The sequence below is a fragment of the Passer montanus genome, unplaced genomic scaffold (assembly GCF_014805655.1).
Source record: "Passer montanus isolate IOZ18808 unplaced genomic scaffold, ASM1480565v1 scaffold93, whole genome shotgun sequence".
Classification (NCBI taxonomy): Eukaryota; Metazoa; Chordata; class Aves; order Passeriformes; family Passeridae; genus Passer; species Passer montanus.
The window spans coordinates 919312-938568 of record NW_024374701.1 but is presented as its reverse complement, the minus strand read 5'-3'; the positions used below and the strand labels follow the sequence as shown (position 1 = coordinate 938568).

The following is a 19257-nucleotide window of genomic DNA, read 5'->3' as shown; positions in this document are numbered from 1 at the left end:
CGCGGCGGCGCATGCGCGGTGCCCACGCTGAAGCCCCAAGGCCCCGGTTTTCCCGCGCCCAGCCTGGACCGGCAGCTCCTTCCCGGCGGCCACCGAGGCCAGCCCGGGGCTCCTGGGGCACACTGCGAAGCGATGTAGGAACTCCTGTGCTGGTGGTGCGAGACAGAGGGCAAGGAGACCCCGGGTCTCTCCCCTCATGGCGGCCGCGGGGGCGCCGCTCCCAACATGGCGCCGCGCGCGCCAGTCTCGCGAGATCTCGCCGCTATTTATAGCGCGGCGGAGGCACTTCCGCCCCTTCGGTCCGAGCAGCCGCAGCCATGAGGTGCGTGCGGTCCGGCGTCCGCTCCGCGCATCCGCCGCCATCCGCCGCCATCCGCGCCCGCTGCGGGCCGGCGAGGCGCCATCCTCGGGGTGGATGGCGGCGGGAACGCGCAGGGACCGGGGCGGGCTCGGGGCCGCGTCCCGGGCGGGGCCGGCCCTGAGCCCGCGCTGCCGTTTCCCCCCGCAGCAGCAAAGTGTCGCGGGACACGCTGTACGAGGCGGTGAAGGAGGTGCTGCACGGCAGCCGTGCCAAGAAGCGCAAGTAAGAGCCGCCGACACTGTGTCACCCCCCGGGCTCGGCCGGAGCCCCTCGGCGCCCGCCGCGCCTCACCGCTGCCTCCCGCAGGTTCGTGGAGACCGTGGAGCTGCAGATCAGCCTCAAGAACTACGACCCGCAGAAGGACAAGCGCTTCTCCGGTACCGTCAGGTTCGCCATCCTCTCGCTCCTACCCGGCCTTCGGCGCTGCCCGGTCCCGCTCGGGGCCGCGGCTGCCGAACCGCCTGGGGAGTCCAGCGCGGCTGGACGGACCCTCACCCTGGGTCTTAAAACATGAGGGGAGGTGCGGCAGCCCCGGCTGTCCCGCCGGCCTGCCGGGGACGGCAGGATCCCCGTGCTGCGGTAAGGTGGCTCCGTGCTGGCTCCGTGGACGCGCGGCTGGGCTGGCTGCTCGCTGACTCGCTCCTCCCTCCCTTCCTCCCTTCCTTCCTTCCTCCCTTCCTTCCTTCCTTCCTCCCTTCTTTCCTCCCTTCCTTCCTCCCTTCCCTCCCCAGGCTGAAGTCGACGCCACGGCCCAAATTCTCGGTGTGTCTGCTGGGGGACCAGCAGCACTGCGATGAGGCCAAGGCGGTTGACATCCCTCACATGGACATAGAAGCTCTGAAGAAGCTCAACAAAAACAAGAAGCTGGTGAAGAAGCTTGGTGAGTGTCTGTCTTCCCCATGCTCAGATATCCATGTCTTGGTTAGTTGCAGAGCTGAAAAGCTGAGCAGAGTCAGCCTCATTACCAAAATTTGCCCAAAAACTAATCAGGAAAATCACCAGGCTGTTCACAGGGCAGGTCTGGCAGATGAGTACTGCAGGAATGGGGCTGGTTGTCCAAGGGAAGGGAGACACAGAAATTATCCCTGCTAACACTTTCATCCTTGGCTGTGTCCCTCAGTGTCCTGGTCGGGGAGCTGGAGGGCAGCAAAAGCCAGGAAACACTGAGGCAGGAGTGTGCTTTAGTCCTGCAGTTCTTGTGTGAACAGAAGGGAATGCACTCATTTTCTGCTGGTCAGAGAGAAAATCCTTCCCTTCCTGAGGGCTCCAGAGTCCCTCAGGCAGGCAGGAGCTTGGCCCTCAGTCCTTTTTGGGCCACGGAGCTGTGAGCTGTTGGGTGGTTGTTGGCCAAGCCTCTCCCAGGTGGATGCTCTGTCTCATTGACCCTGGTGTGCACAGGCTGCTGCAGAGCTTGGAGCTCAGTGTCCCCTGGGCTTAGCAAAGGACAGTTCCTGCAGGGAGCAGGATTTGGGGTCACTGTTGAGTGGGGCAGGGCCTGGCTGCTGTAGCAGTCATTCCTCAAAGATTGGCCAAACCAGCTCCAGTTCTGGTGGCACCCAGGGAATGCTGGATTCGTCTGCAGGGGGGAGTTGTGTGATCTCAGCTGGGTCCCTCCTGGAGTGGAGCAGGGTCCACACTCACTCCCTGGCTGTCTCCTTCAGCTAAGAAGTACGATGCCTTCCTGGCTTCCGAGTCCCTCATCAAACAAATCCCTCGAATCCTGGGCCCAGGCCTGAACAAAGCTGGGAAATTCCCTTCTCTGCTCACCCACAACGAGAACCTGGTGGCCAAGGTGGATGAGGTCAAGTCAACCATCAAGTTCCAGATGAAGAAGGTAAAGCATGGCTTGAGTCGTGCAGGCTCTGCCATCTCTGCCTTGGGCTGTAGGTGTCCCTCGAGCGCTCCTCAAGCTGTGGCTGGTTTCCTCCAGCAAGGGGAGATGTACCCAGAGCGCTCCATGGCCAGCCAGAAAGGAGGAATAATTTAACTGTGCCTGATGATCTTGGGGCAGATGATGGGGAGATGGTTGGATGGTTCAGTGCTGAGCACAATCCAGTGTAATTAATGCTGCTCATGGGGTAGGACCTGGCCAGGGGTGTCCCTGGGGGGATGAGCGTGAGTGGGGCTTTGCTGGGGGTGAATTTGGGACTTGGCTCTGTCTAAGCGAACTTGGGAGCAGCTCTGTGGGGATCCTGAGGACACAGCAGATGTGAGGGTTTGCAAATGCCTGAGCATTTAATAGAGCTGAGCTAGTGACACTTGCACTCATAAATCCCAGTGCCTGCAGCCTGTGGGAGCACTCCAGGCTGCTCAGGGAGGAGGATTGGCCTGTGCCACAGTGCAGAGAGGGCTGGGGGCTGGCCCAGAGGCAGAGAGAGGCTGGTGGGGGCCTGTCCCGAGCACAGGGCAGCCCAAAGTGAGCCAGCTCTCTGCTCTGCCTGTGACAGCTGCACCCCTGAGCATGAGTGGGGCTTTGCTGGGGGTGAATTTGGGACTTGGCTCTGTCCAAGCGAACTTGGGAGCAGCTCTGTGGGGATCCTGAGGACACAGCAGATGTGAGGGTTTGCAAATGCCTGAGCATTTAATAGAGCTGAGCTAGTGACACTTGCACTCATAAATCCCAGTGCCTGCAGCCTGTGGGAGCACTCCAGGCTGCTCAGGGAGGAGGCTTGGCCTGTGCCACAGTGCAGAGAGGGCTGGGGGCTGGCCCAGAGGCAGAGAGTGAGGCTGGTGGGGGTCTGTCCCCAGGTGCTCTGTCTGGCCGTGGCCGTGGGTCACGTGAAGATGACAGAGGACGAGCTGGTCTACAACATCCACCTGGCCATCAACTTCCTGGTGTCCCTGCTGAAGAAGAACTGGCAGAACGTGCGAGCTCTGTACATCAAGAGCACCATGGGGAAACCCCAGCGCCTCTACTGAAGGGGGGCACCAATAAACTCTGCAGCCACCCTCAGCTGTGTGTGCCTGTTCCTCCCGAGCTCCCGGGGAGGGTTTGCCACAGAGCTGCTCCTGGGGAGAGCCTCAGATGCTGAGTTGAGAGGTGAATTCCAAGTGGGATGTTGGAGGTTTTGAGGGAAGGAGCCTCATCCCCCCTGCATTCAGAGAAGGAGGGGAAGGAGCCCACTCTTCCCCCAGAGCAGAGGTGTCCCAGCAGGACAGAGCCCCCTGTGCCCACAGAGGGGACCCTTACGTGGTGCAGAGCTCCCTGAGTCCCTGCAGAGCCCAGCCCTGCTCTGGGGGGGCTGAAGGGTTTGAATGCAAGTGCCCCTCAGCAGCCCACCCCTGCCCAGGTGCAGCTGCTGAGGACTCGAGCACTGTCAGCAGGTCCAGGGGTGCTGCAGGACAGAGCTGCAGCCCAGCACGGGGTGTTTCCCATCCCCTCTTCCCTCTGAGCCAGTCCAACCCCATGTTCTGGGCTAAAAATGAATTTTCTTGAATTTAAATAATGTGCGTAAATAAATACATTGTGCAGGGACTGGAGAGCTTAGGGAAGTGCAGCATTTAAGCTTCTGTGGGGGAGAAAAAAAATACTTTGGGCCCTGGAAAAGTTGTCAGCATCCGAGGGAACAAACAATGAAAATAGCTGTGGATCCTGCTGTTAGAAACCTTTACAATAAGCATCAGAGCCAGTTTTTGAAAGATCAACACAACACCAAGAAATTCCATTTAATAATTAAAAAAAGACAATACAAAATGCAAACATTTCTTTTTACAAAGTTCAAATAACATTTTTTTTCTTTTAATCAAGTGCAAATAACTTCATGAACTACATCTTGCTCATCACTTTAATCGTTTCTGCTGGAGATGGCAAGTCCTGGCCCGCTGCAAAAGGCAGATATAAATACTCCAACATGAAAAAAAAACCCAAACCAAAACCCCAACAACCCTAATTTTTTGACTGCTTCAAAACCTTGATCCCCGAGGTGGCTGATGTGGGTTTCAGCCTTTCAGACCCATTCTGAGCTGGGGGTGGGTGGCTGCAGGGGCCCTGTGGGATTTTGGGGGCATTTTTGAGCTGTTTGGTGAAAGCAGAAGGTGAAGCACCATTTCCAGGTGCCTTTGGCCGTTCCTGGAGGATCTGCTGCCCACCTCATCCTTCCACAAGGGAAGCAGAGGTGGCTGGTGTGGTGACACGGGTGACAGCCAGGACACCCCCATGGCAGCTGGGCAGTAACCTGGCATTAGATGAGGCAGAGTTAATCAAAGTTAATGAACTCTGGTGGGCACGAGGGGCTGTGGCACTCCAGGGCACCACAGCAGGGTTGGTCAGTCCTGGGCTGGTTTTATTTTTGCTGTTGGTTTTTTGGTTTGTTTTCCTTCTTAATGCAAAGGACCCTTTCAAAGGTCGCTGTCCTGTGCCACAGTCCCAGAGCCACAAACCCCTCCAGATCCCTACAGCAGCTTTTGTGCATTAGAGCAGCTGCTCTCAGACAGCAACCAAGTGACAAACAGCTCAGCCCACAGATGTGGAGCTTCCAAACAGCCTGGGAGCCGGCGGCAGGAGGGGAAGATCCACAGCTGGGATGAATCAGGACAGACTTTTCCAACTGACGCATCTTGGGGACAAACCTCAGCCCCTGTGCCAGTGCTCAGCCCGCCTGCAGCCCCTCACAGGGCCCAGGAGAGGCTCCTGGGGTGCTGCAGCAGCGTGGATCGAGGAGGGAAAACGGGGATCAGCAGCTGCTTCCCCCAGGTGCAGGAAAGATGGACCCAGTGGGACACGCAGAGCAATAAATAATTGGTTTGTTAAAAGCAGGGCTGGGCTCAGGTGTGGGCAAAGGGACATGAGGGACGAGGGGGGACTGGTGGGAAGGGACCTGCCACTGGCAGAGCTGTAGGCAGGTCGATCATGTTGAGTCCTGGCAGCTCCAGGTCTTTGAGAGGATGAGGATGGGGATGAAGGTGTGGGGAGGATGACAGCTGAGAACTGGGCTGGAAAAGCAGGGAGGCCTGGGGAGGAGGAGGAGGGTGAGCAGTGGCAGCAGTTGCCTGTCCCTGGGAGTCCTGTCTGTCCACATGAAGATGCTGGGGGCACAAACCCACTCGTGGTGTCCACCTGGCCACTGTCCCCAGCTGAGCCTGTCTGGGGGAGGCAGATGCAGTGGAACAAGGGCTGGCAGGATGGGTCTTCCCTGGGGAGGGACTCCCACAGCATCCCTGCAGGGTGAGGACACCCAGGGATGGGGCCAAAAATGCCTGGTGGGGCTCAGAAGCACAAAAGCTCCCAGGTGTGTGAGGGTGGCTCTGCCCAGGGGGATTGCTGTACCTGGGGGAGAGATTTGGGGGCTGAGTGGAGAGCCAGCTCCCCTCTCCCCCCAGCCTCAGCAGGGCTTGGCTCATCCCTGAGCCCCTGCAGGGAAGAAAATCAGTTTGCAGCAAGCAGGTGACAGGGCTGAGTTGTGATGCCCCTTGCAACGAGGCCAGAACACCCAAACTGTGGCAGATGAGTCTGGAAGGACCAACTCCACCCCGTGGATGAACCAAGACACCTCCAACTCCCTGCAAAAACTCACCCCATTGCACCGAGCAGAAGAGGCACCGTCTGCCCCCAGAGAGGGGTTTTTATCGGGGACAAACGTGGCAGAAAAGGCCTGGAGATGCCATCACGCTGGTCAGCACAGCCCAGGGCCCGGCTTGCTCTGGGTGGGTGGTTTTTGTTTTCTTGCAAACACACATTCTCGTTTCTCAGGCAGTTATAAATATTGTCGTTTCTAGTAGAAAAAAAAAACAAAACAAAAAAACAACAAAACAAAACCAAAAAACAACTTCCCTCTAAATAATATAAGGAAGACTCAAATGATTGCACTTAATACATATGAAAAAGGTAGAAAGGAGGATATCCTAGTGCACAAACGTTAACTCCTGCTCTTCTCAAAGCTTGCTTTTCCGAGTTACTCTTTGGCAGAGCTTGTAAAAAGTCTGGTTTCTTGGCACAAGGGGGGGCGGGGGGAAGAAAAAAAAAAATCGAACCCGGCTGAAAGTCCTTCTCCTTTGCTCCCTGTTTTCTCCCGTGCAGCCAGGCATTGTTCTCCGGGAACGTGGCTTGGCTGCGCTTCCCTCGCAGCACCAGCGCGGCTCTCCGGCGGGCCAGAGCCACCACGGTGCCGCGCTGGTGGGCTTCGCCATCGCTCCTTTGCATTTCCTTTTCCATCCAGTCGGCTTTGTCAGTTCTTTTCCCCCGCCTCTGACACGGCGTCACCTCCTGCGCTCCTCGGCGAGGGCTCCGGGGGCTGCGAGGACAGGACCCCCCACACTGTCCCGGGCTGCTGGTGGCACCAGGGGACGGGGACAGAGCTGGCGGAAAGGAAACCAAGGGGAGGACGCGGGGCAGCGAAAGGACCACTACTTCAGTTTCCTAAAGCCTTCCAAGAAGCTGCTTCAGGAGGAGGGGAGCGGCTTCACCGGCTGGGAGCGGAGCGAGCCCCGGCTGGGAGCGCAGGGGAACCGCGGGGGGCGAGCAGTGGCGATCCTGCCGGAGCCAGGCGGAGGAAGGGAAAATCAGGAAGGAGAAGGAAGGGAGAAGAGGGTTTCCTCGGCTGCGGGGCGGCCCGGGGCGGGGGGGGCTATTTGTAAGGCCGGAGGAAGCTGGAGACTTTGGAGCGCAGGAGTTTGATGAAGGAGCGGGGCAGCATCTCCTTGTGCTTCTCTGTGTACTTGAAGTAGTTCTGGGGGTGTGCCAGCACGTCGAAGAAAGCTTTGATGAGCTTCTTGTCCTGCAGAGCCAGAGGGAGGTTCAGCATCCCCCCCGTGCTCTCCTGAAGCCCCAAGTGGAAGGAGAGCAGGAGACAGGAAGGATGCTCCTGCATCCCCCACAGCCCGGGGTAACACAGACTTGGGGGCTCACCTTGAGGATCTCCTGGTGGTTCTCAGAGGCGTAGAGCCTTCCATCCCTCACGATGTCCTCCACCAGCTGCTCGTAGTCCTCTGCCAAAAAACACAGGGCATGAGCTGCCCCTTGTCCCCAAAGCTCTGGCCTCCATCCTTCAGTCCACTCCCCCAGACACAGAGGAGGTGTGAACTGGATCCCAAACTGTGGGGGGCAGAAGCACCAGCGTGCTGGGGTGGCATTTCCATCCCGTGCTCACCGTCGTAGGTGACATAGGGGATCTGGAAGCCCCGAGCACTGTTGGCCTCGCTGGTTTTGAAGTTGATCCAGAGCTTGCGGGAGCGGGCGGTGAAGGCGATGGGCCGCTCGTAGGTCTGGCAGGTCTCGTAGGTGGTGATGGAGGATGGCGAGGCTGCAGGGAACAGCAAAGGGACACAGGATGCTGCTTGCCCATCAGCAGAGCTACCCCCAGCCTTACTGGGTCAAGGGTGGCATCAGGGATGGGAATTGTCCATGCTGGGCAAGGCTGAGCACCCCTAACCCTCGTGTTACCAGGAATTGCTATTCCTTCCTTGCTCTGGAAAGCACCAAATGAGACTTTTAACCCCAAAAATGAAGGCTGAGGCCCAGGTGTGCAGCCCAGCACAGAGATCCAACAAGACACCAGGAGGGCAGGGTGCTGCTCACCTCCCCACTCACCCTATTCCCAAAACCCCCCTCCTGCTGCCCGGGGATGCACCTTCCTCCCTCTCTGCCAAAGCCCAGCCTCTTCCTCCCCAGCTCCTCCCCTGAGCACCGCGGCCAGCTCGGTTACCTACAGTTTTTCCGCATGACCAGGACGTCGCCGCACTCATCCTCGGAGGGGAGGAAGATCTCTGGCACCACGATGAGGATCTTGCGCTTGGGCGGGGGGTTGATGTTCCAGGTGCACTCGATGTTGGCGGGGTAATTCCCGGGGTAGTTGGGGGACTCGATGTAGCCCGTGTACTCACCCAGCTCCCCTCCACACTGCCGGTCTGCAAGGCAGGGAGAGCACTTCAGCTGGGAGCCAGGGCACGGGGGCACTGGGGGGAGAGTTCCACTGGGCAGTGTCCCACTGGGCAACCCCCCGTGCCTGCCTGCATGCACAAAGCACTGAAATGACCCCAAACTCTGCAGGACTTTTAAACACTCTTGAAGGAGGAGCCCACACCTGTCCCCCCCTTCTGCTGCACCCCAGCTCGCCTACTTTTGCACTGGGACACCGAGGTGGAGCCGTCGAAGTCGGTGGTGGTGTTGCCAGGGCAGGAGATGCAGTAGTTCTGCCGGAAGTCGGGCTGGTAGGTGCCCACGGCGCAGCGGATGCAGCGGTGCACGCTCGTGTTGTAGTAGTGCCCAGGGGAGCACTGAACTGGGGGGTCAGGGAGCACAGGGGGCTGTGTCAGCTGCTGGCACAGCCCTGCTGGGCGGCCCCGTCCTGGGCACCAGTGTGACCTACCCTTGGTGTCGCAGTCCTGGAAGGAGAGGGCTCCCTCGTGGCGGGTGGTCAGCCCCCCGCCGCAGGGGAAGCACAGCGCCCGTCCCACCTCGGGCTGGTAGGACCCACGGGGACACGGCTGGCAGGGCTTGAAGCCATCAGCAGAGTGCTGCCCAGGGGGACACTGACCTGCAGGCACAGGCATTGTTCAGCCCTGGCACCCCACATGCCCCGGGGGCTCTCTTGCCCCATACCCAGATCCTCTTCCCCCTCAGCCTCGGCAGCACCCAGAGCAAGTGCTGCCCTTCCTGGGGTCCCCTTTAAATAACAAACACCCAAACCAGCAGCTCCTGTGAGCCCTGGGGATGACCAAAACTTTCCTATCTGCTGCCTAATGGTTGAAATTGCAGCCCTACACATCCCGAGTGCACCTCGAGCCCCAGCCGTGCCCTCCTTACCGGTGCAGCCGGTGATGTTGGTGGCTCCTATGGGTCCGAAGGTGTCTCCGCGGGGACACAGGTCACAGGAGAGCTGCCCCTCCTTCTCCTGGTAGGTGCCGGGGGGACAGGGCACGCACTGCTCCGTCTGCCCGTGGTAATAGGTTCCCTGCGAGCAGCTGACTGAGAGCCGGGGGGGGCGTGGGTGACGCTGCGGGGGCTGTCCCCGCCGGGCCCCCGCGGCACCCCGCCACGCTCCTTACCGCACTTGCTGGCCAGGCGCTGCTGGCCCGGCCCGCAGCTCTCCTGGCGCTCCGGGGCCACGCTCAGCTTCCGGGCCACCTCGTACTCCGTGCCTGAGAAGCGCAGCAGGAACCGCTCCTGGTTGATGGATTTCTTCAGGGCTTTGATGGCCGACTTCAGCTTTTTCTCCACTCTCTGTCGCAGGCAGTGCAGGTTGCAGCTGGCTGGGTGGTGCAGAGGGGAATGGGGGCACAGGAGGAAGCAGGGATGCAGTAAGAAGGGAGGGGTGGAGAGGGAAGCCCAGAAACATTAAAACCATCCCCCAAAATGCTCAGCTGCAAGTGGTACCCAGCATGTGCCAATCCAGTGCAAGATGAGGACTGGTTTATCTCTCCTTGCTGCATGGGGATGGCATGGTGCCCCTGGTCCCCCCAAGATGGGTCAGGCCAGTGCTGTGCCCACCTGTGATCTCCTCGGGCTTGATCTCGGCCTCAAACTCCAGGGTGATTCGTGTCACCTCTTTGCTGGGGGAGTTGCGGGCCCGGCGCCCCTTCCCCTTCTTGGACGAGTCGCACTTGAGGTTGACGAAGGTGACCTGGCAGTCAGAGCAGGGTGCCGAGCCACCTGCACGGGGGGGACAGTCAGCACCCCGTCCCTGCTGGGCACGGGCACCCCCACCTCCCCTCCACCACACCTCACCTTGTGCCCCGGCCTTCCCGGGCTCCTCCTGCTTGCCCTTGGCCCGGGGGTGCAGGTGGCACTTGGCATCCTTGATCTTGAAGGAGGCTTTCTGCTTGACAGGCGCAGCCACAGTCTCTGAAAGAACAGGCGGGTGCTCAGCAACCTGGCACGGCCCAGCCAGGCTGGCGGGCACCCCAGGAGCCCCCTTACCGAGGCACTGCTGGCTGCTGTTGGTGGGTCTGTGCTGGCTGCCCTGCCGCAGGACGGGGGTGCCACAGCTCACCGTGTAGCTGCTGTCAGACTCTGTGAGGAGTAAGGGCAGTTGGCTCTGCCAGGGGCATGCAGGCAGGCTGTGCCCAGCACCCTGCCATGGAGATCCAGCACCAGGGACCTGGCCCGTGGATCTACACCCAACAGTGAGCCCTTCTAAGCAACAACATCCCTCCCTCCTGCACTCTGGCTGTGTAGCCACTCCTCTCCCCTCAGTTTAGCCATGCAAGGAAATGGGGACCCCCCTGCTCATGCTGGTGGTGGCACTAGTACCAGTACCTGGCAGAAATCGGGCCTTGGAGGTGCAGGAGAGGGCACAGCTGTCCTTCTTGCCCGTCTTGTTGCAGGTGAGGGTGGCCCGTGGTGGCACCGAACCTGGCAGGCACTTCACCAGCTCCAAGGGACAAGCACCAGCTGGTGATGACAACCAGGGATGCCCATGGCTGGCACAGCTCAGAGACCCCAGAGACCCCCCCTCCAGCTCAGGGGGGATTCACTGGGGAGGAGAAGGTGCCAGAGAATAGCACAGAGACCCCAGCCTGGCACCCCAAAGCCCCCAGCTCCCCCAGCAGCCCTGCTGGCTCCTGGCCTGACGTACCCACACAGTCCTTCTTGTTCCAGTGCAGCTTGCAGCCCGCAGGACAGGTGCACTGGTAGCTGCCAGGAGTGTTGATGCAGCCGAATTTGCAGCCACCCCGGTTGATGCTGCACTCATCGATGTCTGAGGGGACAGAGGAAGGGGCAGTGGGTGAGGGGCAGTGGGTGAGGGGCAGGGGAACCCCTCGGCTCTGACACTGAATCACTGCATTGTCTCAAGGCTGGGATTCTGATGGATAAATCCAAGCCCAGCTGGGACAGGGGGGCTGCACCTCAGGGCATTTCCAGCTGTGCCAGCTCCGTGGGGATAAGGGACAGCCCAACTCCCCGTGTCCCCAGGGAGGGGTGCAGCCCATCCAGGCTGAGCCCAGCCCCAGCCCCTGGTGGGCTGGGGGCACAGCAGATGGAGCCGACATGGAAGCACTTAGAAAAGTGCTCAGTCAGCCCACGTTGCTCTCTTCAGCAGGGCCCCCCGGCCTGAACTGATCCTCCAGGTCAGGGATGGAGCTGTCCCTGCCAGAGCCCTCCCTGCACAGCTCCCCCTCACATGGTGGGAGCCATCGATCCCTTTGCTGCAGGGCCACCCCAGACAGCCCCAGGCGCTGCGCTGGCTCACGCTGACCGCGTAGTTCGGAAATATGAGGAGGGTCGCGGACCCCCGCCCGCCGGGCAGCCCTGGAGCCCCCGGCACCGCTGCCACAACACGCTCCGGCAGCGCGTTCCATCCTCCTCCCCGCTCCCCGGGCGCAGCACGCCCCCGCCCTTGGGAGCTATCTGCCTTGTGAAATTTGAATCAAACCCTTTTGATGTTCCCCTTCCCACCCCGTCACAGCTCCCTGCCAAAAACGCCGGGGATTTCTCCCTCTCTCCCGCTGCAGACAAGTCGCAAATTGTTCCTGTCGCTCTGTTTGAAGTTGCAGACACCAGCGAGTCTGGCTGTGAGCGCCGTCCCTGCCCGGCCTCAGCCCGGGCTGTGCGTGGAACCGAGCTTGCCCAGGGGCCCTGGGGGTGGGCAGTGTGCCCAGGGGTCCCGCGGGGTGACAGCCCTACCTCCGCAGTGGGTGAGCCCGTAGAGCGTGTAGCCCTTGTGGCAGAGGCACTGGAAGCTGCCCGGGGTGTTGATGCACAGGTGGTCGCAGGTCCGGTCAAAGGAGCACTCGTCGATGTCTGGAGGAAGGGCAAGGGGAGGAGGTGAGAGCTGGCACGGCAGAGGGGCACAGGATTGTCCCCTTCCTGCTCCAGCTGCTCCAGCAGGCTGTGCTGGGATGCTGTGGAACCCTGCACTGGAATCCTCCAAGGGTCCACAACCACACAGCTCTGGGCATTCGGTGGAACCCTGCACTGGAACCCTCCAAGGGTCCAGAACCACATTGCTCTGGGCATTCAGTACCATTCTGGGCATCCAGGATGCTCCAGAGCCCTGTGCTCCCTCCTCCCCAAGCTCCTTGTCACCCGCTGCACCAGCACCCCCTGCCCAAGCTCCTGCAGCCCCTCTGCACCCCAAACAGGGCCAGCATCCTGTCCCTGGCACGGGAGGGATGCGAGAGCCCCCGGCTGCTGCCCGGCCAGGGCAGGGAGGGACCGGGAGGATGCCAGGGAGGGATCAGGAACGCTGTGCGGGCAGGTCCTGCCCCGGGGACGGTGCCAGCAATGTCTGCTCGGCCCCGCGGGCACCTCGCCGGGGCAGGGAGGCCCCGGCTGGGAGGTGAACCCAACCCGGTGGGCTGGAGCATCATTTCATTGGCTTCATTAAGTTAATTGCTGCACTCACGTCAAACTCGCGGAGCACAGAACCTGGACGGAGATGAAAGCAGTGGCAGCCCCGGAGCTGCCAGCCCCCTCCTTCCCCGGCCCCGTGTTTTCAGGAGGCAACACTCAGGCTCAAGCACACCTGCCGTGCTGACCTTGGCCGTGGGCTGCGGGGGCAGCAGTGACCTGCTGGGCTTATGTGAGATGTGCAGAAAGATGTTGGGACAGGGAGAAAAAGGTGGAAGTGCCTGTGGAGTGAGCAGGAGACATCTTCTCCCCATTCCTGCCCTCCAAGAACTGGGAACCCTGGCATTTTTCTAATTCTGCAAAAGCCCAGAAGACCCCAGCTCTGAGGCTGAAGGGCTGAGCCCCAAAGCAGAGCCTGAACCTAGCACTAATCCCCTGAAGGATGCATGCAGTGCACAGGAAGGGCCAGAGGAATGAGCAGCACTTGTGCAGCAGCAGCCATGGGAGGGCAGGCAGGGCCAGGGCAGGGGGCCTGGGCACTCAGTGCCCCTTACCTTGGCAGTTCCTCTCGTTTATGAGCAGCTTGTAGCCTTTCTTGCAGCTGCACTCGAAGCTGCCCACCGTGTTCCTGCAGATGTGGTCACAGCCGCCGTTGTTGAGCCGGCACTCGTCAATGTCTGGGGGGGACAAGGGACCCCAAGGGTCACACCCTGGCTTGGCCAGGAGAGCCCAGTGCTCCCCTCTGGATGCTGTCCCCACCATGGGCAGGACAATGGAGACCTTTGGGCTCTGGTGGTCAGCAGGGGAACGTGGCTGATGTGGCTTGTTTGTCACTAATCACAAAATTTACTGTTAGGAAACGACCTCTGAAATGGAAGGAGCCCAGGAGGAGGCAGCAGCCTGCCCTGTCCCTCCATCCCCCAGGGCTGGGGCAGCAGCTCTGCCTCGCTGGGCTGAGGTTTCTTTTTATGACTGTGAGGGAGCAAGCTGTAAAGCTGCCTGCAGCCATAATAAAACCCCAGACACAGGGGACGTGGCTCTGGGTTATTGCACATCGCTGGAAACTGCAGAACTGCAGAGGGGTGGATGCTCTGATAAAATACCAGGGACAAGGGGCTCTGGAAGCAGTCAACAGGTAGACAGGCAGCCAGAAGAGGGACAGGCTTTCCTTTCAGCTGGGGTCAAGTTCTGAGAGCTGCCAGAAGACACAATGCAGGCACTGGCCTGCCCTGAGGGGGGAAATTTGGGGTGCAGGGAAAGCAGCCTGGACTGCCCTCCTGGCAGGGACAGGTGGGGGGGATGCTGGTGGGACGTGCAGCATCTCGGGGTGTTCTCCCCCATGTGGGACATGGTGCTCAGACCTGGCTGGGCAGTGTCCCAGGAGGAACCTGTGCATCTCACACTCCCAGAGCAGGTGTGCATTCCCTGCACATCCAGCCCTTCCCCGGGGGCAGCTCAGACAGTGGGGAGGAGTGAGATGGGACAGGACCCCCTAGCCCCACAAGGGCTGCCTCCAACTTGACCTGACCCCCTTTTCCTCCTCCCCACAGGCTTCCCAGGGGCACAGGGCCAAGCATGGTGCCTGCAGCAAGGCTTCCCAGTCCCCATGCAGGGGGGAGATTCCTGTCCCCACCCCAGGGATGCAAACCCCAAGCCAGTGAGCACTGGGGACAATGCCCAGCTGAGCTAAACCTGAGCCTTTTCTGAGGGCACTGAGGCAGCCAGGGGTGAGCAGCGAGCCCCCAGCCCCACTCACACCCACCTTTGCACGTTTTCCTGTCGGGCTGGAGCATGAAGCCCATGGGGCAGCTGCAGTGGACGCCGGTGGCCGCGTCGTGGCACTTGCTGTCACAGCCCCCGTTGTTCACAGCACACGTCTCTGCATGGCAAGGGAGAGAAAGGCTGGGGTGAGGGACCGGTGTTCAAAAGGCTGGGGGAGCCACGCCACCCAGATGTCCCCCCTGCCATGGCCTGGGAGTGGCAGTGGGTACAAACGTCCCTGCAGAGCCCATGGAAACCTCCCTTGGCTCTCCCAGCACAGCAAGGAGGCCACAGAGCATGAAATGATGAACACATGGAGGCTGCTGTGCCCCAAAGCAGGGCCTTGTGGGGGCCACTTCGGCTGCTCCAGAGAGGAGGAATTCCATTTCCCAGGGACAAAGCCATAGCACTTGTGCAAAGCAGCCAGACACAGGTCCTGCTAGGCTGCAGCTCCCTGGGATGTGGGTGCACAGCCCCAGTCCTGGGTGGGGTGGCAGGGGGTCCTGTCCCCCTCGCTGTCACCAAGCCACAGAGCCACAAAGCCACGGGTGACCCTGTGCTGTCAGTCCCTCACTGTCACCCACTGCTCAGGCACGGTGGCTGGTCCAGTGTCTCAGGCTAATTTGGGAGACACATCATGTAATTAAAACACACACTCAGAGGCAGGCAGCATCAGTGGAAAAAAAACCCAACTGAAAAAAAAAAGAGCTAATTATTTCAGTATTATCAAAGTCAGCTGTTGCTGGTAGGACTAGAAGGGACACTAATTTAAATGAAGCATTTTCAGCTTGACAGCTTCCCTGTGAGATCAATCCTCAATTTCAACCCTAACCACCAGAACAATGGTTTGAAGTGCATTAAGTTGTTCACAAAGGATAATAAAATATTCCTTTCAGAAGGCTGGTTGCTTGGATAAATGAGGCATTTGGGCTTCAAGGAACCCAAGATGAAAATGCCTTGAAGAAATTCCTTGGAAAGAGCAAATCCCAGGTTCTCCTGCTCTTTGCAAGCACCACATGGGGCAGGAATGACTGAAGCATCCAACCATTTGCCGCGGGGCCCGGGAGCTGGGATCGCTCTGTGCTCGTCTTGCCACTGCTATTTTTATGATGTCCCATAATAAGAGAACAAAAGGGACCATTTTATGAAATTAATCGCCAGCACAATTACAAAACCTAACGGCAGGGGAAGGATTTCTGCAGATATTATTCCTCCAGCCAGGTCCTCGCGCTTCTGGCCCAGCCGTGCCAGGGACACGGGGCGGGTGACAGCGCCCAGGGGAAGGGAAACTTTCTGAAAGGCCAGCGAGTCATTTGTCTAACGCCAGCCTTTGTTGCAGCAGCTGATGCAGAAGCAGCCCGGGGAGGATTGATTGAGCAGGGTCACCGCTGAGATGAGAAGACTGGTTTGGCTCAGGTGCTGCTGCCAGCGGGATGGAGCTGGAGAAGCAGCTGCAGCAGGGAGGATGGAGCTCTCCAGACAATGTGGTGCCCTGGGCACAGTCATCGTGCTCACAGCCTCCTCCAGCACTGTGGCACCCCTCCTGGCCGATTTGCACCTTGGGGAATTTCACCTGAGGTTAAAGCCAGTCCCACCCTGTGGCACTGCAGCTGCCCAGGGTGGGCATTGGGTGTGAGCTCAGCACGGCCAGAGCACCACTGCAAACCCCTCTGTGAAGGGGGGACCCTGTTCTGGGTCTGCAGAAAGCTTGGAGGGGGCTGCTGGGGTACCTGTGAGGCAGTGGAGGTTGGTGGCAGGGGGCTGGGCCCCAGAACTGCCCCGGGGAGCAGCAATTGTTCGGCGGAGCTGGCAGCCCAGGGCTGCTCCCAGCCTGGCGTGACTCACCAGCCACACAGGGCTTTGGTGAGGCCTCCATCGCTCAGGCAGGGAGAGGACAAAGCTTCACACACAAACACACACACTCAGACTCTTCTCCACCCTCTTCCATCCCAGCTCTGCTGTCACTGCCTGACTGCTGTGCCATGGCACTCCTCGCCCTGCTCAGCACCCTCAGTGCTGGTGACACTCTGGCCTCACCTCCCCCTTCTGAGAAGTGACAATCTCAGCAGGATGTGAGCCCACGAGCCAGAGGGGATAACAGCTGGGCTGGCTGGAGCGTGGTGATGGCACAGATCTGGGTTCCCCCCTTCTCCCAGCCCTGTGTGAAAGGCTCTTCAGAGCCCCCCAAAGCTGCAGTCTGTGCTCCCTGTGCTGGTGAGCTGAGCTCCCACAGCTCCTGGGTGTGCCAGGGGTTTGCCTGCAACCAGCACATCCAGGAACAAGATTCCCCACTACAAACAACTTGCTGCACCTTCTGCCTCAGTTTCCTTGGTGGCAGAGCAGAGGCATCACCTTACCTTTGTGAAGGGCTTGGAGACCCCATGGGGATGCAAAAAAATCCCTGGGGAGGTGCCCAGCCCTGTAAAGAGCCATTTCTGCAGCTCTGGGCTGAGAGCCACTGTGTGTGGCAAGGCCAAACCCTGGGACACCCTGAAGGTCCCAGAGGGGACCATCCTGGAGTGGGTGGGCTCTAGGAAGGGATAACTGGGAGTGCACAGCACAGAGATGGGCACAAGCATCCCCCTCCCCACCACACAGCTGCTGGCAGCCCACTGTGAGCTCCTCCTGGGTGTGGGGGTAACCACTGCCACAGCCCCTGGAAAGCAGATTGTCACCCCTGGCACCGGGCTGGATCCACCAAAGCAGCGTGAGAGCCCCGTCTCATGCAAGCACAGCAGGGGGAGGTTCCCTGCTGTCCCCCAGCCCGGGCTGGGCTGGCCTGGCAGGGTTTGGAGCAGCAGTGGGGCAGGGTTAGTGAGACATGCGGGTAGCGCAGCAGCTCAGCCCCCGAGCCCCGCCATGATCTCCAAAGGAGAGACCATCTACGGTTAGACCCCTTCGTAGAGATAGAGAGAACAAAAATATTTACCATTAGAAAACGTCTCAAGGATAACGTGTTGCTGGAAGTGTCTCTCCCCTGTTTAACATTATAAAAAAGTGATTTAGAATCAGTGTCCAGCAGGGAACTTGGTTGGTGTCACACATCAATGGGTTCAACTCTGCTGCATTTCCAGCCTGGTGGAAACTGTCCCTTTGGGCTTTTTCTCTCCCACCTCCCAAGCATTCCACGGAGCCCCTCAGCCTCTCCAAACCCCCTCCAGCTGTGCTGGGCTGGCTGGAGCCCCATGCGAGCGGGAGAAGCGCGTTATGAGGAGCGTTAGTGCAGCCTGTTAGTCTGGGGAGCCAGGTCGTCGCCTGGCTGTGAACAGAACCAGCACGTGCCAGGGCAGGGGGTGATCCCCGAGCGGAGCCACGCAGCCACGGCCTTTGGGAAGGCAACCACACCCCGCCTGTGGCACTCACACCCCTCGGATCTAGCAGCCAAGCCAGCAGCGAGCCCCAATCCTGGGTGTGTTTGGGCTGCTCAGCCTCACCCGTGGGTCAGTGCAGCCCGGCTGTGGGTCCAGAGCTCCCAGCACTGCCAGCCCCAAGCCTGGGGGTGTTTGGGCTGCTCAGCCTCACCCGTGGGTCAGTGCACCCCGGCTGTGGGCCCAGAGCTCCCAGCACTGCCAGCCCCACAAGGCCGGGGAGCACCGCAGAGCGCCCAGGCTGGCTCAGGAAATCAGCCATAAAACTTGAGCTGGGGTTAGTTTCCTTCTCCATCTAACTGTATTTCTTCCCCGTTCACCCCCTCCTGCTCCACCAAGGGTCGCCACAAGTAGGGGGTCAGCAATAGCCCTGCTGCACCCCAAATGTAGGTGGGAGGGAGCTGCAATGATGCCCTGGCTAATAAATCTTCCTGGAAAGCCAAAATCTGCATCAACTGTGACAGCTGTTTTTGCATCTCCCCGCGGGCACTGCACCCTTGGCTGCTGGAGGGCTGTTTTATATGCTTTTTTTTATTCTGGTTTTTTGTTTTTTTTTAAGGCTGCTTTTGGAGCATAAATATAAATATATAAGGTCATTGGCTTCCCCTCCCGGCTCCCCCTCCCCCTCGTGCCTGCAGACATGTTGGGAGCCATTAGTGATGGCCCCTGTGCTTAGAGGCATGTTCCTCATTATCTGCATTTTTAAAAGCAGCAATAAAAAGCAGAAAAATGAAAAACACCGGCCGTGGCCTAATGAAACTGTCACTCAGAGGGGCTGATCGTGCTTCCTGCCGCGTGGTGTGATCTGAAGGGAACCTGGACCAGGGGCCTGTCCCGGCAGCCCATCAAACACACCGCGTTCAATTTCAAAGCCCATGGCCCGGGGAACGACTTTGCGTTTCCCCTCACTGGAAACTTTATTCCCCTTGAAATGATGAAATATTTTGGAGGAAATGGGGAAGGGGCGGTGAAGGGGGCAGCGTGGATGGGGGGAGGGCTGTTTGCTGTGCCCCAGCCATAAAAAAGGAAAGGCTGGTTATAAATATCCGAGCAGGTACCTCGGCTGTAAATCTGCTGGCTGGGCATCCCCACGGGGCAGTGCTGGCTCCCCGAGGCTGGAGCACAAGCCCTTGGTGTTCCCACGGTGGGGCTGGGGATGGGGAATCCCCAGGGAGTGCAGGAGCTGGGCAGGCCCCTTCCTGTGAGAGGGGATTGCAGAGCCCAAAGGCATGAGACAGGCGTGGTGTGGTGGTGGGCTTTGGGCTGGGGCTGCTCCTAAAATCCTCTAGTGCAGTGTTTGATTTATCCTGGAAAGGCAGACAAGGGGAGAGCTCACAGGGGTGTGCTGGCTCTGGTGGGAGATGCCTCCCCAGCAGGTACAATGCAGGGCATGGGGACAAAGAGGGAGACTTTGGCCAAGGACAAGAGGATGAGTGGTTTTGGAAACTTCCAAATGCCACCCTCACACCTGTGGTACCCAGGGTCTGAGTGCAGAGACCACCCCCCCAGCAAACAGACTGCTCTGAAGCTCCCCCCAGACC

The 19257-nt window shown here is 59.7% G+C and overlaps 3 protein-coding genes across 5 annotated transcripts in view; 1 reads left to right on the top strand and 2 right to left on the bottom strand.

Annotated features, from left to right (window-relative positions):
- ZNF76 (zinc finger protein 76) overlaps nt 1-219 on the bottom strand; it is an 8986-nt gene extending 8767 nt beyond the window's left edge. The window contains exon 1 of the mRNA XM_039695779.1: nt 59-219. The gene's annotated coding sequence lies outside the window, so the exon portion shown is untranslated. The remainder of the gene's footprint in view (nt 1-58) is intronic.
- Nucleotides 220-238: 19 nt separating this feature from the next.
- Nucleotides 239-3314, top strand: RPL10A (ribosomal protein L10a). Its single transcript, XM_039695786.1, has 6 exons — nt 239-322; nt 509-583; nt 668-748; nt 1093-1241; nt 2023-2195; nt 3110-3314. Exons 1-6 carry the CDS (start codon nt 318-320, stop codon nt 3278-3280), a joined length of 654 nt encoding a protein of 217 aa, XP_039551720.1. The 5' UTR covers nt 239-317; the 3' UTR covers nt 3281-3314.
- A 3011-nt stretch (nt 3315-6325) lies between these two features.
- Nucleotides 6326-19257, bottom strand: part of SCUBE3 (signal peptide, CUB domain and EGF like domain containing 3) — a 28738-nt gene continuing 15806 nt past the window's right edge. The window contains exons 7-23 of one of the 3 annotated variants that reach the window (XM_039695813.1): nt 17278-17325; nt 14350-14466; nt 13142-13264; nt 11922-12038; nt 10873-10995; nt 10554-10688; nt 10215-10307; nt 10023-10139; nt 9786-9947; nt 9344-9547; nt 9102-9263; nt 8665-8832; nt 8416-8577; nt 8006-8203; nt 7447-7599; nt 7206-7285; nt 6326-7074 (exon numbers count right to left, since the gene is read on the bottom strand). In XM_039695813.1, coding sequence (XP_039551747.1) covers nt 6925-7074; nt 7206-7285; nt 7447-7599; nt 8006-8203; nt 8416-8577; nt 8665-8832; nt 9102-9263; nt 9344-9547; nt 9786-9947; nt 10023-10139; nt 10215-10307; nt 10554-10688; nt 10873-10995; nt 11922-12038; nt 13142-13264; nt 14350-14466; nt 17278-17325 — 2312 coding nt within the window. In that variant the 3' untranslated portion in view covers nt 6326-6924. Of the gene's footprint in view, nt 7075-7205; nt 7286-7446; nt 7600-8001; nt 8204-8415; nt 8578-8664; nt 8833-9101; nt 9264-9343; nt 9548-9785; nt 9948-10022; nt 10140-10214; nt 10308-10553; nt 10689-10872; nt 10996-11921; nt 12039-13141; nt 13265-14349; nt 14467-17277; nt 17326-19257 lie in introns of all 3 variants that reach the window. The other 2 variants (XM_039695815.1, XM_039695814.1) reach the window with 2 other exon arrangements.